The 15,158-nt window shown below is 38.5% G+C and overlaps 1 protein-coding gene across 1 annotated transcript in view; it reads left to right on the top strand.

Annotated features, from left to right (window-relative positions):
• CFAP58 (cilia and flagella associated protein 58) overlaps positions 1-15,158 on the top strand; it is a 124,226-nt gene that overhangs the window by 62,361 nt on the left and 46,707 nt on the right. Inside the window, exons 14-15 of the mRNA XM_053583513.1 lie at positions 2,381-2,492; positions 4,983-5,087. Coding sequence (XP_053439488.1) covers positions 2,381-2,492; positions 4,983-5,087 — 217 coding nt within the window. The remainder of the gene's footprint in view (positions 1-2,380; positions 2,493-4,982; positions 5,088-15,158) is intronic.

Consider the following 15,158-nt stretch of genomic DNA (forward strand, 5'->3'; position numbering starts at 1 on the left):
AAAATAGCCCCATGTTTTATGTAGGCAATTTCAGAAATCCAAATAAGAGGTCTGGTATTTTTTTCTTGGCAGCTATCCTTGTGCCCACAGATTTGTAGATGAACAGTATTCTTGACCTCCTTGGGATAAGGACACAATTTGGATCTGCTTCTCACCTAATTGGGTTAGAAGATAGTTTTGGTATTTAGATGCAGTGAATGTTTTCAGGAATAGCAAGGTTACCACTATGAAGGATGGATCAATACTTTTTTTTTTTAAGAGTTGCTTTTCTTTCAGATGATGAAAGTGGTACAAAAATTCATTGTAGAAAATGTGGGAAATGCAGAAAAAATATAAAGGAAGGATTAGAAAATCGCTCATAACTTTACTACCCAGAGATACTACGATTGACATCTTGGAGACAAATGGATTCATTCTAAGTAGCTATTGAATGGTCGCCAAGACCATCACTAAACTTGTCAGCCATGAGTCATTTTTATTACATACACAAAGGACCAAATCTTACCCATTTGTAGTCAATATTGCTAGTTTCTTGATAATAGATTTTATTTTTCTTTTCAATGGGAAGATAACACAATAAAGACTGGAGGCCAGCAGGCATGAATTTCAATCTCATTTTGCTTCCGATGGGCTGTGTAACCTTGGCCAACCTGAACTTCCTTGGGTTTGTACTTGTAGTTACCATTAAACACATAAAACAAATGTGATGTGCCCAGCACAGAGTCTAGTCCAAAGTAAGCTGTCAGGCTCGGCACCTATAGCTCAAGTGGCTAAAGTGCCAGCCACATACACCGGAGCTGGCAGGTTTGAATCCAGCCCGGGCCTACCAAACAACAAAGACAACTACAACCAAAAAAAAAATAAATAAATAAATAAAATAAAATGAAATAAAATAAAATGTTGTTTTCATGCAAACATTAAAACAAACAAACAAACAAACAAACAAACAAAAAACCCAACAAAGTAAGCTGTCAAATACAGTAGCTAGTACTTTTACCCTCCCCTTCTGATGACACTCTGGAAAATGGAAGCGTTAAAAATATGCTTTTAGTTCTAAGCAGCTTGCTCCCAGCTCCCTGTTGAGTGAACATCATGCAGTTAATTCTAATGGTTTGTCTTGCTAATGAGGGAAAGTTGTATTATTGGTTTAAATGAAGCAATTAGGTAAAAGAGATGGCTTAGTATTAGTAATCTGCACACCCGCAGCACACGAGGACAGATAATAATATCCTTATTGCCCATGTCAATGCAAGTGCCCACTTCTTCTCTGCCTCCCAACAAAGCTTCTCATTTGATAGGGTTACAGCCAGCTCACAGGATACTGAGGTTTGGCTGTCGCGTATTACTTATTAACTAGAGATTTCAACAGATTTTAGCAGTATGTGTGAGTCAGAGCTAGTTCGTCAGGACATTTCCAGCCATCTGTGTAGTTGTGGAGTGCAAGATAGAATGTCACTGTCTTTCCTCACTCGGTGTTCCTCAATCCTGGCTGCACATGAGAATTAAAAGCTATGAAGCCCAGGACCCAGATACACCATGACAATAGAATCCCTATGGGGAGTGGGTCCAGGCAAAGAGATGTTTTCAAAGCTCCCTGGGAATGGTGGTGGAAATGTACGGCCTAATAGGTGTCAGGTTATTACCTGAGCCTAGATGTCTTGGGATCGGGTACTGTGTGTGAGGAATATAGACTGTTTACTTTCTACTACTTTAGAGTCATTTAGAAACATCAAGATGTGTATGAAAACTCTTATAATTCACCTTGCCCCCCCACTTCATTCTTTTCATATACTTCTACATTTTTTTTTTTTTTTTACTTCTAAATTTTTTGAGTATCCAGAATCAAGATGCTGAAGCCCTGGCTCTTTTTTTCATTTTTCTTTTTTTTGAGACAAAGTCTCACTCTGTTGCCCCAGGCTAGAGTGCCATGGCATCAGCCTAGCTCACAGCAACTTCAAACTCCTGGGTTCAAGCTACCTTCTTGCCTCAACCTCCTAAGTAGCTGTGGCTACAGGACCCTGCTGGGATGTCTGGCTAATTTTTTCTATTTTTAGTAGAGGTGGGGGTCTCCCTTTTGCTCAGGCTGGTCTCGAACTCCTGAGCTCCAGGGTTTCTCCTGCCTTGGCCTCCCAGTGTTAGGATTACAGGAGTGAACCACTGCTCTCAGTCTCTCTCTTTTTAACTCTAATGCAGTCTTTGAGCTCTGCAAGAATTGATATTATCTGTGTCTTGCCCAGATTTAGAAGGCTGATCACAGTGCTCACAAAGCCTGCCTAATTCCAACTTTTTATATAAGATGTAGCGTGCATGTAACCATCTAACGACATGATATTCCAATGGATGAAGAATTTCTATGCAAAACGAAGTTTGTCTTATTTAGGCAAGAACTTTTTCACATGCAAAGAGAATTCTTGAAGGAGCGGACACGATGCCGAGCCCTGGAGGAGGAACTGGAGAACCCCATGAACGTGCACAGATGGAGGAAGCTTGAGGTAACATCTGGCAGAGAATTCTTCCCATACTCAAATCTCTCTTCCCAGCCCACGTGAAGCTTCTAACATAAAGCAAAATGAGAAACATGGTTTTATTTAATGCTGTGTAAATTGTCACCTAAAATATAAGGTTAGAGAAAATGTAAATTGAACTGCTCCAGAACCAGATGGTTCATTTGGGTTTTGTTTTGAAAGTATTGGACAAAATCCTTTCTGTCTAAAGAAGGCCCAATGGCAGCTGTGAACAGGCCTCACCAATTGATGTTTAGGTGATTTTTGGAACCAGTTATCCTGCGGCTGCCTGTTGGTCTTGGATTGTTAATGGGCCTTAAATATATTGGCCACCAGTATCTTCACCATCTTTGGGTTGGTCTTTCTATACTTTTATTTCTTACAGGAAATATGCTTTTATGAGCTAGCTGTCTTTTTGAAGGACTAGTACTGTGTTAACCAAACCCTTTCTCTTAGGATCTGAGGACACAACCAAAGTTTCATTGGTAAGAGATGGATGATCACCTTCCAATTTTATGACTTTGACATTTCCTCCAGAACTAAAAATAACAGTTAAAGACAAACTCTGCTTATTCAAGAAAAGGATGGCCATCTTCTTTAGTAGCATGAGTGCCAAAAAGGGGCTTTGACTAAATGAACAATTAGGTTATTGGGAGATTTAAGTATGTGATATAAGAAAGAGCAGGGCAAGTAGAAAGTTGGCCAAGTAGGTGTTTATTTTTTATTTTTTATTTAATTGAAGAAGGCATTAAGGATAATGTATTATAAATTGTTACGTCAACATGGGGCCTGAATTTTAACAACATCCAGTCCTGCTAAGTAAATGTGTGCCAAATTTAGTCCCGATATATGGTTATCAGTCGGCGCTGCTTAATATTTCTTAAGCAAAGTCAGAGTCAATAGAATCTCCTTTTGAAAAATCTTTCTTTTAGACCCTCATTTATTGCTCTTTGCCAAAGGTGGTATAGTTTACTAACCCAATGATAATATGAGTGTATCTGGGGAAGTGGAGCTGAAGATTTTAAATTCATTTACTGTCACATTAGTTTATTCCATGTAGATGTTTAAAGTTTCCAATTCTATGTCAATTTCTATTAAAGAATTAGAAAATGGAGACTCCGGGAGGCAGTTGAAAATATTTAGCTGTTAGATTAATTCATAATGTCAGTACAGTTGAAAGTGACACCTTGGCTCAAAGTCTAGAGGACAGATGATCAATTTATAACTACATATCTTGTTTGAATTGTACGCACAAAGCTATTGAAGGAGCATCAACTCTTTGTGGATTGATAATTCCATTTCAGAGCTAAATGCCACGGTTGCGTTCTGCTGCCAATAATTAGCTGGAGTCCACATCCTGGAAACCTTCCCCGTCATAGACTGCAATGAATCTTCCTGTTGACAATTACCAAAGGAGAACCCTAGGGCCGAGCGAATTAGGGAAGCCTGCCTTATTCCTACAGAAACAGAGGGGATGGCAGGGAAAGCCTTAGAACACAGTAATTAGGAGGAACCAAGCCTTTGGAGCCAGCCCTGTCTGGACTTGACTCCAGCTCTGATCCTTACAAGTCTGGGTAAACGATATAATTTCTCTAAGTCTCAATTTTCTTATCTGTAAAAAGAGAAGACTGTCTTAAGACTGTCTAAATGTAACATTGTATGAAAAGCGCTTCACATAGTGTATGGATGGTGGCAAAGAATCAGATATCATGCATAGTAGCTACCATTTATTTTTTCTTTTTTGGAGACAGAGTCTTACTTTATCGCCTTTGGTAGAGTGTGGTGACATCACAGCTCACAGCAACCTCCAACTCCTGGGCTTGGGTGATTCTCTTGCCTCAGCCTCCCAAGTAGCTGGGACTACAGGTGCCCGGTACAACACCTGGCTATTTTTTGTTGCAGTTTGGCTGGGGCCCGGTTTGAAGCCACCACCCTCGGTATAGGGGGCTGGTGCCCTACCCACTGAACCACAGGCACCGCCTAGTAGCCACCATTATTATTATTCCCATTTGTAGAATAAACATACAGCAGAACCTCCATAGTTGACCATCTCCCCATATTGACCATCTCCTTAAGTTGACCTAATTTTCATAGACTGGACATGCACCATGGGTACATATCAGTAAATAGCTCTAGTTCCTTATGTCAATCACCTCTGTATGTTGACCAGTCTGTGACATTCCTGTGGGGTGTTCAACTAACAGAGATTTTACTGTATTTACTTTCTATATATAGGTTAACTAGAGATAGAGATAAGACACTCAGAAAACTGCAGTCTATGTTTGTTGGGGGCAGGTATTTATAGGCATAACTATCCCATGTTTTATGATTTTTTTTTGTTGTTTGTTCTAATGCTCTCTGTATTGGGTCTGCAGGTTGGCAATAGATCTTAATAAGACGATAATTTTCTTACATAGGTACCTCAGTTCTTTGAAACGGATGCTATTTCAGCTACTTCTTTTTGTTCCCCCTGGACAGGCCAGTGACCCCAGTACCTTTGAGCTGATTCAGAAAATTCACACCTTGCAGAAGCGTCTCATCACCAAGACTGAAGAGGTGGTTGAAAAAGAGCTGCTGCTTCAGGTACCATTTTCTTTTTCTGTACTCACTGAACATATGTATTTTCTCAGCACCATCATCTCCGGGACTCTGCTCTTAGGATTTATCAGTTATCTGGCAGCGCTGCATGCCCCATATGTAACTGTAGATGGCAACAGTGACTCACACATAGAGAACAAACACAGCCTGATTAATTGGTCTCTTGTGCTGCGATCACTGATATTTCGAGGATTCTGGAAAATTAAGTTCAAGGCTACGCATACTGCAGTGGATAATGTGAGCATTTCCCCCCACTTCTCTACAGTTTTATTTGTCAGGTTCTTTTAAACACTTTTCTTCTTACCTTCATAGAATGCAAAATGCTGTGATTTGAATTTTGAAAATAAGCTTTTGCATAGAGAGAGCACAAATGATCTGTCCCCGTGAAGATTTGTGTGAGTGAAATGGAAGGAAAGATTTTCTTTTTGAGGATGTTATGCAGTGAGTTGTTCTGGAGCGATTGGCCTATGTCTTTGCAAGTACCAGTTGTCATCACCATCCTCTTTATCATCATCACCATCACCACTGTCATTTCTATCACCACTTACTGCGTGCTGGTGGCTTTACCTATCTCATCTCCTTTCCCTCCCCCGTTGACGGGTATGGAAATCGGGCCCCAGGAGTTTAGTGTGTATGTGAGAGTTAGTTCTTGGGTTAGATGGTCAGCATCCTGCTTCTGCCAATAACTATGTGAGTTTAATCACCACACCTGTGCTTGTTAGTCTATATTCCAGGACAGTAATAGAACCTGTGAAAATGGATGTTGTAAGGATTTTAAGAACTTAGTGCTATGCTTGGTAACACAGTGTCTGATGAATATTAGTATTATTTCTGATTCCAAAGCCTGTAATTTTCACCACCAGATTATTATTCTATCTTTAAAAGGATGTTTTCGGAAGTTGTTTATACAGTAAATAGCCTTCCAGAGCAGCACTCCACTGACTGGCAGACAGGGATTTTCCTCTTCTCTTAGAAGAGTGTGTAGGTTCAGAGGGTACACTGTGGTGTCAGAAAGACCTGGTCTTGAATCACTTCCAGCATTTGATAGTTGCTGGAGGGTTACATAAATTTGCCAAACCTCAGTTTTACCATCTATAAAATGGAAATAATAGTATCCATTTTCATTATGGCAGGAAGATACTCCTGCCATTGTACTACTCTATGGGTCCTTGTGTAGCCATAGTGTACCTCCCACTTATAAATGAGAACATGTGACATTTATTTTTCTGTTCCTGAGTTACTTTACTTAGGATAAGGGCCTCCTGTTCTATCCAGGTTGCTGCAAGAGACATTATTTCATACTTCCTTATCACTGAGTAGTGCTCCATGGTAAACATAAACCACATTTTCTTTATCCACTCATCAGTCAACGGGCACTTAAGGAGAGTATATATCTTTAAATTGTGATTTGTGCTGCAATAAACATATAGGTGCAGGAATCTTTTTGATATAATTATTTCTTTTTCTTAGTAGGAGGATGGCAGGACCAAGTGGTAGATCTACTTAAAAAAATTTGTTTTTTGAAATCTCCACACTAGTCTCCACAGTGGCTGTACTAATTTACATTCCAACCAACAGTTCATTAGTGTTCCCTTTTCACCACATTCATGCCCACATCTATTTTTTGACTTCTTCTTTTTTTTTTTTACAGTAGCCTTTTATGTTTTACACCTATTATGCTATGAATTAATAAGGAATGGGTTCCAGCAGCTTAGGCTCCTTTCCATTGGTTTTTACAGAGTGTGCTTCTCTGGTAGAGCAGGCCAGCACTTCAACTGAACCCAGGTATCTTTTTCTTTGGCTTCATTTTTTCTCTGATCATTTTCCTTCATGCATTTTAGGGAGCTATCTTGGTTCTTAGAGTGCTTAATGTGCTTAATACAAACATTAATCCTTGTGGCAAGAATCTTGCCCTTGTTTGTTTACAGCAATGCCAACAGCATGCTGGGTAACACTGTAGACTCTTCCAGTTTTGCCACAGTGACATTTGTGTGGCATGCCTTTTTGAACACTACCCATTCTCCTGATATATAAAATATCACCTTTTCTTGCAGATTCATATGTATATGGCCAAAGGAACAATTGCATGTTTCTAAAAGGCCTAGAGAACATGTATTGGGTGCCTCTCCTCTCTCTCTTTGTGTTGGTCATTTTGGTGAACTGCTGGAAGATAGTGTCTCCTATTTTTTGACTTTTTAATAATGGCCATTTTAATTGGAGTAAGATGACATCTCAATATGTTTTAATTTGCATTTCTCTGGTGATTAATGATGTGTTGAGCATTTGTATATCTTTTTTTTTTTTGAGACAGAGTCTCACTTGGTAGAGTGCCATGGTATCATAGCTCATGGAAACCTCAAACTCTTGGGCTCAAGCAATCCTCTTGCCTCAGCCTCCTGAGTAGCTGGGACTACAGGTGCCTACCACAACACTGAGCTAGTTTTAGAGATGGGGTCTTTCTCTTGCTTAGGATGGTCTTGAACTCCTGAGCTCAAGCAATTCACCTGCCTTGGTGTCCTGGAGTGCTGTATATCTTCTTTTGAACAAATGCTTGTTCATGTCATTTGTCCACTTTATTATTTTTTTATTAAATCATAGCTGTGTACATTAATGCAATCGTGGGGTACAATGTGCTGGTTTTATAAATTTTGAAATGTTTTCACCAAACTGGTTAACAAAGCCTTCCTGGCATTTTTTTAGTTATTGTGTTAAGACCTTTATATTCTACACCTAGTAAATTTCACATGTACCCTTGTAAGATGCACTGTAGGTGTGGTCCTACAAATTACTCTCCCTCCACCCATCCTGCCCCCTCCCCTCCCTTCCCTCTCCCCCTTCCCCTTCTTCTTGGGATATAATTGGGTTATAGCTTTCATAAGAAAGCTATAAATTGGTTTCATACTAAGACTGTGTATATTGGATACTTTTTCTTCCATTCTTGAGATACTTTGCTAAGAAGAATATGTTCCAGCTCCATCCATATAAACATGTAAGAGGTAAAATCTCCATCTTTCTTTAAGGCTGCATAATATTCCGTGGTGTACATATACCACAATTTATTGATCCATTCATGGGTCGATGGGCACTTGGGTTTCTTCCATGTCTTAGCAATTATCAATTGGGCTGCAATAAACATTCTGGCACATATATCTTCGTTATAATGTGATTTTTGGTCTTCTGGATATATACCTAGTAGAGAAATTGTGGGAATGAATGGCAAATCGAGATCTCTAAGCATTCTCCAAACATCTTTCCAAAAGGAACATATTAGTTTGCATTCCCACCAGCAATGTAGAAGTGTTCCCTTTTCTCCACATCCACGCCAACATCTCTGGTTTGGGGATTTTGTGATGTGGGCTAATCTTACTGGAGTTAGATGATATCTCAAAGTAGTTTTGATTTACATTTCTCTGATGATTAAGGATTATGAGCTTTTTTTTCTTATGTCTGTAGGCTGTGTGCATGTCTTCTTCAGAAAAGTTTCTCTTCAAGTCCCTTGCCCACCCTGAGATCGGATGACTTGTTCTTTTCTTGCTAATATATTTGAGATCTCTGTGGATTCTGGTTATTAAACCTTTGTTGGAGACATAACCTGCAAATATCTTTTCCCATTCTGAAGGCTCTCTGCTTGCTTTACTTACTGTGTTCTTGGCTATGCAGAAGCTTTTTAGTTTGATCAGGTCCCAGTAGTGTATTTTTGATGTTGCTTCAATTGCCCAGGGGGGTCCTCCTCATAAAATATTCACCCAGGCCGATTTCTTCAAGAGTTTTCCCTGCACTCTCTTCTAGTATTTTTATAGTTTCATGTCTTAAGTTTAAATCTTTAATCCAGTGAGAGTCTATCTTAGTTAATGGTGAGAGGTGTAGGTCCAGTTTCAGTCTTACTACAGGTCACCAGCTAGTTCACCCAGCACCATTTGTTAAATAGGGAATCTTTTCCCCATTGAATGTTTTTAATCAGCTTATCAAAGATCAAATAATGGTAAATAGCTGGTTCATCTCTTGGTTCTCTATTCTGTTCCATACATCTACCTCTCTGTTTTTGTGCCAGTAACATGCTGTTTGATAACTATTGATTTATAGTATAGTCTGAGGTCTGGTAGCATGATTCCTCCTGCTTTGTTTTTATTTCTGAGTAATGTCTTGGCTATTCAAGGTTTTTTCCTTAATCCATATAAAAAGAAGTATTTTTTTTTTTGAGATCCTTAAAGTATGACAGTAGAGCTTTAATAGGGATTGCATTAAAATTGTATATTGCTTTGGGTAGTATGGACATTTTCTTTTTTTTATTGTTGGGGATTCATGGAGGGTACAATAGACCAGGTTACACTGATTGCATTTTTTAAGCAACGTCTCTCTTGCAATCGTGTCTTGCCCCCAAAAGGTGTGACACACCCTAAGGCCCCACCCCCTCCCTCCTTCCCTCTCTTTGTTCTTCCTTTCCCCACCCCTCCCTCCTTCTTTCTCTCTCTGCTCTTCCCTTCCCCAACTCCCACCGTGTCCTTAATTGTCATTAATTGTTCTCATATCAAAATTGAGTACATAGGATTCATGCTTCTCCATTCTTGTGATGCTTTACTAAGAATAATGTGTTCCACTTCCATCCAGGTTAATATAAAGGATATAAAGTCTCCATTTTTTAAAACGGCTGAATAGTATTCTATGGTGTACATATACCACAGCTTGTTAATCCATTCCTGGGTTGATGGGCATTTGGGCTGTTTCCACATTATGGCGATTGTAAATTGAGCTGCAATAAACAGTCTAGTGCAAGTGTCCTCATGATAAAAGGATTTTTTTCCTTCTGGGTAGATGCCCAGTAATGGGATTGCAGGATCAAATGGGAGGTCTAGCTTGAGTTCTTTGAGGGTTCTCCATACCTCCTTCCAGAAAGGTTGTACTAGTTTGCATTCCCACCAGCAATGTAGAAGTGTTCCCTTCTCTCCACATCCACACCAGCATCTGCAGTTTTGAGATTTTGTGGTGTGGGCCATTCTCGCTGGGGTTAGATGGTATCTAAGGGTGGTTTTGATTTGCATTTCTCTAATAGATAGGGATGATGAACATTTTTTCATATGTTTGTTAACCATTCGTCTGTCTTCTTTAGAGAAGGTTCTATTCATGTCTCTTGCCTGTTGATATATGGGATTGTTGGCTTTTTTCATGTGGATTAATTTGAGTTCTCTATAGATCCTAGTTATTGAGCTTTTGTCTGATTCAAAATATGCAAATATCCTTTCCCATTATGTAGGTTGTGTATTTGCTTTGGTTGTTGTCTTCTTAGCTATACAGAAGCTTTTCAGTTTAATGAAGTCCCATTTGTTTATTTTTGTCGTTGCAATTGCTATGGCAGTCTTCTTCATGAAGTCTTTCCCCAGGCCAATATCTTCCAGTGTTTTTCCTATGCTTTCTTTGAGGATTTTTATTGTTTCATGCCTTAAATTTAAGTCTTTTACCCATCTTGAATCAATTTTTGTGAGTGGACAGAGGTGTGGGTCCAGTTTCAGTCTTTTACATGTGGATATCCAGTTCTCCCAAGACCATCGATTGAATAGGGAGTCTTTCCCCCACGGTATGTTCTTGTTTGGTTTATTGAAGATTAGGTGGTTGTAAGATGTTAGTTTCATTTCCTGGTTTTCTATTCTATTCCAAATGTCTGTGTCTCTGTTTTTGTGCCAGTACCATGCTGTCTTGAGCACTATGGATTTGTAGTACAGCCTAAAATCTGGTATGCTGATGCCCCCAGCTTTATTTTTATTACCAAGAACTGCCTTAGCTATACCGGTTTTTTTCTGGTTCCATACAAAATGCAGAATCATTTTTTCCAAATCTTGAAAGTATGATGTTGGTATCTTAATAGAAATGGCATTGAATAGGTAGATTGCTTTGGGAAGTATAGACATTTTAACAATGTTGATTCTTCCCAGCTATGAGCATGGTATATTTTTTCATTTGTTAATATCCTCTGCTATTTCATTTCTTAGGATTTCATAATTTTCACCTCTTTTGTTAGGTATATTCCTAGGTATTTAATTTTCTTTGAAACTATGGTGAAACGAGTGGTAGTATGGACATTTTAACAAGGTTGATTCTTCTCAGCCATGAGCATGGTATGTTTTTCCATTTGTTAACATCTTCAGCTATTTCTTTTCTCAGAGTTTTGTAGTTTTCTTTATGGAGATCTTTTGTGTCCTTTGTTTGGTAACGTCCCAAATATTTCATCTTCTCTGGCACAACTGTGAACAGAATAGAGTCTTTGACTGTTTTTTCAACATGACTATTGTTGGTATATATAAAGGCTACGGATATATGAGTGTTGATTTTGTAACCTGAGATGTTGCTGTATTCCTTGATCACATCTAAGAGTTTTGTAGTAGAATCCTTGGTGTTTTCCAGATATACAATCATATCATCTGTGAAGAGTGAAAATTTGATCTCTTCTGACCCTATATAGACACCCCTGATCGCCTTTTCTTGCCTAATTGTGATGGCTAAGACTTTCATTATAATGTTGAAGAACAGTGGAGACAATGGGAAACCTTGCCTGGTTCCTGATCTGAGTGGAAATGATTTAAATTTAACTCCATTCAATATGATATTGGCTGTGGGTTTGCTGTACATGGCCTCCATCAGTTTAAGAAATGTCCCTTCTATACCAATATTCTTAAGTGTTCTGATCATGAAGGGATGCTGGATATTATCAAAAGCTTTTTCTGCATCAATTGAGAGAATCATATGGTCTTTGTTTTTTAATTTGTTTATGTGGTGAATTATATTTATAGGTTTACGTATATTGAACCAGCCTTGAGACCCTGGGATAAAACCGACTTGGTCGTGATGTATAATTTGTTTGATGTGTTGCTGGATTCTGTTTGTTAGGATTTTGTTGAATATTTTTGCATCAATATTCATTAGTGATATTGGTCTATAATTTTCTTTTCTTGTTGGGTCTTTTCTTTTCCTGGTTTGGGGATCAAGGTGATGTTTGCTTCATAGTATTCCTTCTTTTTCTATATTTTGGAAAAGGGGATAATATAGGTATCAGTTCCTCTTTAAAGGTTTGGTAGAATTTTGATGTGAAGCCATCTGGCTCCGGGCTTTTCTTTTTAGGGAGATTTTGTATAGTTGATGATATTTCAGAATTTGACATAGGGCTGTTCAACATTTCCACTTGATTCTGGCTAAGTCTTGGAAGGTGATGTGCTTCCAAGTATTGGTCAATTTTCTTCAGATTTTCATATTTGTGAGAATAAAGTTTCTTGTAATATTCATTAAGGATTTTTTGAATTTCTGAGGAGTCTGTTGTTATTTCATCATTACCATTTCTGACTGATGAAATTAGAGATTTTACCCCCCCTTTTTTTTTTCTGGTTAGGTTAGCCAAAGGTTTGTCTATTTTATTGACCTTTTCAAAAAACCAGCTTTTCGATTTATTGATCTGTTGTATACTTCTTTTGTTTTCAATTCAATTTAATTGTGCTCTAATTTTGGTTATTTCTTTTCTTCTACTGGGTTTGGGATTGGAATGTTCTTCCTTTTCCAGTTGCTTGAGATGTCCCATCAAGTTGTTAACTTCCTCTCTTTCCGTTCTCTTGAGGAAGGCTTGCAGTGATATTTCATGTCTTTATTATCATTTTGTTCCAAAAATTTGGTAATTTATTTCTTAATCTCGTCTATGACCCAGCTATCATTCAGCATAAGGTTATTTAGCTTCCATGTTTTGTATGACTATGCAGATTCCCGTTGTTACTCAGTTCAACTTTTATTCCATGATGGTCTGAGAAGATGCAAGGAATAATTTCTATTCTTTTAAATTTGCTGAGGTTAGACTTGAGACCTAAGATTTGATCAATTTTGGAGTATGTTCCGTGGGCTGATGAGAAGTATGTGTATCAGTTTTGTTAGGATGAAATGTTTGTAGATGTCTGTTAAATCCAAATGTTGAATGGTTAAGTTCAAATCTAAATTTCTTTGCTTAGCTTCTTATTGGAGGATCTATCCAATACTGCCAAAGGAGTGTTACAATCTCCGACTATTATGGAGCTAGAGTAAATCCAGTTGCTCATTCTTGTTAAGAGTCTCTCTCATAAATTGAGGTGCATTCTGGTTGGGCATAAATATTAATAATTGAAATCTCATCATATTGAGTATTACACTTAACAAATATAAAGTGACCATTCTTATCCTTCCTTACTTTTGTTGGTTTAAAGCCTATTGAATCTGCAAATAAAATTGCAACACCTGTTTTTTTCTGATTTCCATTTGCCTGAAATATAGATGACCATCCCTTCACCCTAAATCTATATTTATCGTTTAAGGTAAGATGAAATTCTTGCATGCAGCAGATATCTGGCCTGAGTTTTTGTATCTAGTCAGCCAACCTGTGTCTCTTTAGAGGACAATTTAAGCCATTCACATTAATTGAGAATATTGATAAGCCTGGTAGAATTTTGTGTATCAAGTTTTTCAAAAGTCCAGGGGACATTTTTAGTCCTTTCACCACTGTGCAAGTTGGAATTTGATCAAAAGTTTCTGAGTGAGTTTACTTTTGTGGTGAAGATTGCATTGGTCATTATGGAGGATAGGTCTGAGAATATCCTGGAGAGCTGGTTTAGTTATGGCAAATTTCTTCAACATGTGAATGTCATTAAAGTATTTAATTTCTCCATCATAAATGAAACTCAATTTAGCTGGATACAGGATCCTGGGTTGAAAGTTATTTTGTTTTAGGAGATTAAAAGTCGATGACCACCCTCTTCTAGCTTGAAAGGTTTCAGCAGAGGGATCTGCAGTCATTCTAATATTCTTCCCTTTGTAGGTTATGGTTTTCTTACATCTGGCTGCTTTCAGAATTTTCTCCTTCATATTAACTTTAATGAAGTTAATTATGATGTGCCTGGAGGATATCTTTTTCGGGTTGAGTCATGCTGGGGTTCTGAAACTGTCTGCTCTCTGAATTTCAGAATCTCTTGGCATGTCTGTAAAATTCTCTTTCATAATTTCATGAAGAAGAGCCTCTGTGCCTTGTGAAGCCACTTCGTCACTTCCAGGGATTCCTATGAGGCAAATATTAGTTTTCTTCGAATTATCCCAGAGCTCTCTGAGAGAATGATACATTTTTGCTCTCCATTTCTCTTCCTCTTTGAGAGTTTGGGAGTGTTCAAAAGCTTTGTCTTCAATGTCAGAAATCCTTTCTTCTGCTTGCTCCATTCTGTTACTGAGGGATTCTACTGTATTTTTCAGATCTTTTTGGGCTGCAAATTCTTGTTTCAATGTGTCAAAATATTTGGTGATTTTGTCTTTAAATTCTCCATCCATTGAATTCTTGAGACAACTTTTGAAATGCTCCTGGAATTTCTAATTCCAACTTTTGCTCTATTCTATTAATCTTATTTGCAATCCAAATTCTGAATTTGATTTCTGACATCTCAGCCATCTGTTTATGAATGGGATCTTCAGTTGTGTCTGCCATATCTTTCTTTGGTGGGGGAGGATGTTGATCTACTCTGGTTATTCATGTTACTGGAGTTTTTCTGCTTATTCCACCCCATGATTATTTTACACCATTCGACCTTTCCCCTGGAGTTTTGCCAAGTACCTGTATAGTGCTATGGCCTGAGAACCTGGGGACCTGCTTGTTTTGGTGGAGCTAAGTGGCTCTGTGTTGTATTCAGCTGGTCTCTGTCCTACCCTAGTAAATCAGTTACTCTGGGTTGAAGTCTCAGCTGTTAAGTCATCCTGCCCCCCACAGGCAACAATTGGAGAAGGAAAATCAAACCTTCCTACAACCACACACCCAGGATACCACTTGGTTAGTGCTCAGGTGATTGGCCCAATTCAAAAGTTCCAATCAATTGTCTCAGTCAGCACCTGTCTCAGGTGGGAGAGTTCAAAAGGTCTCCAGCAACTAGATTGCAGGGGTCTGCTGGCAACTCAAGTATGACTTGCTCTGGTGTTCTATGAGGTCAGGAGGACCCACCCAGCAAATAGTTTAGTCTGGGAAGGTTGATGCCTCCTTCCCCACCTTGTACCTCTGTCATACCCAGTCACTGATAA

This window comes from Nycticebus coucang, chromosome 3 (assembly GCF_027406575.1).
Source record: "Nycticebus coucang isolate mNycCou1 chromosome 3, mNycCou1.pri, whole genome shotgun sequence".
Taxonomy (NCBI): Eukaryota; Metazoa; Chordata; class Mammalia; order Primates; family Lorisidae; genus Nycticebus; species Nycticebus coucang.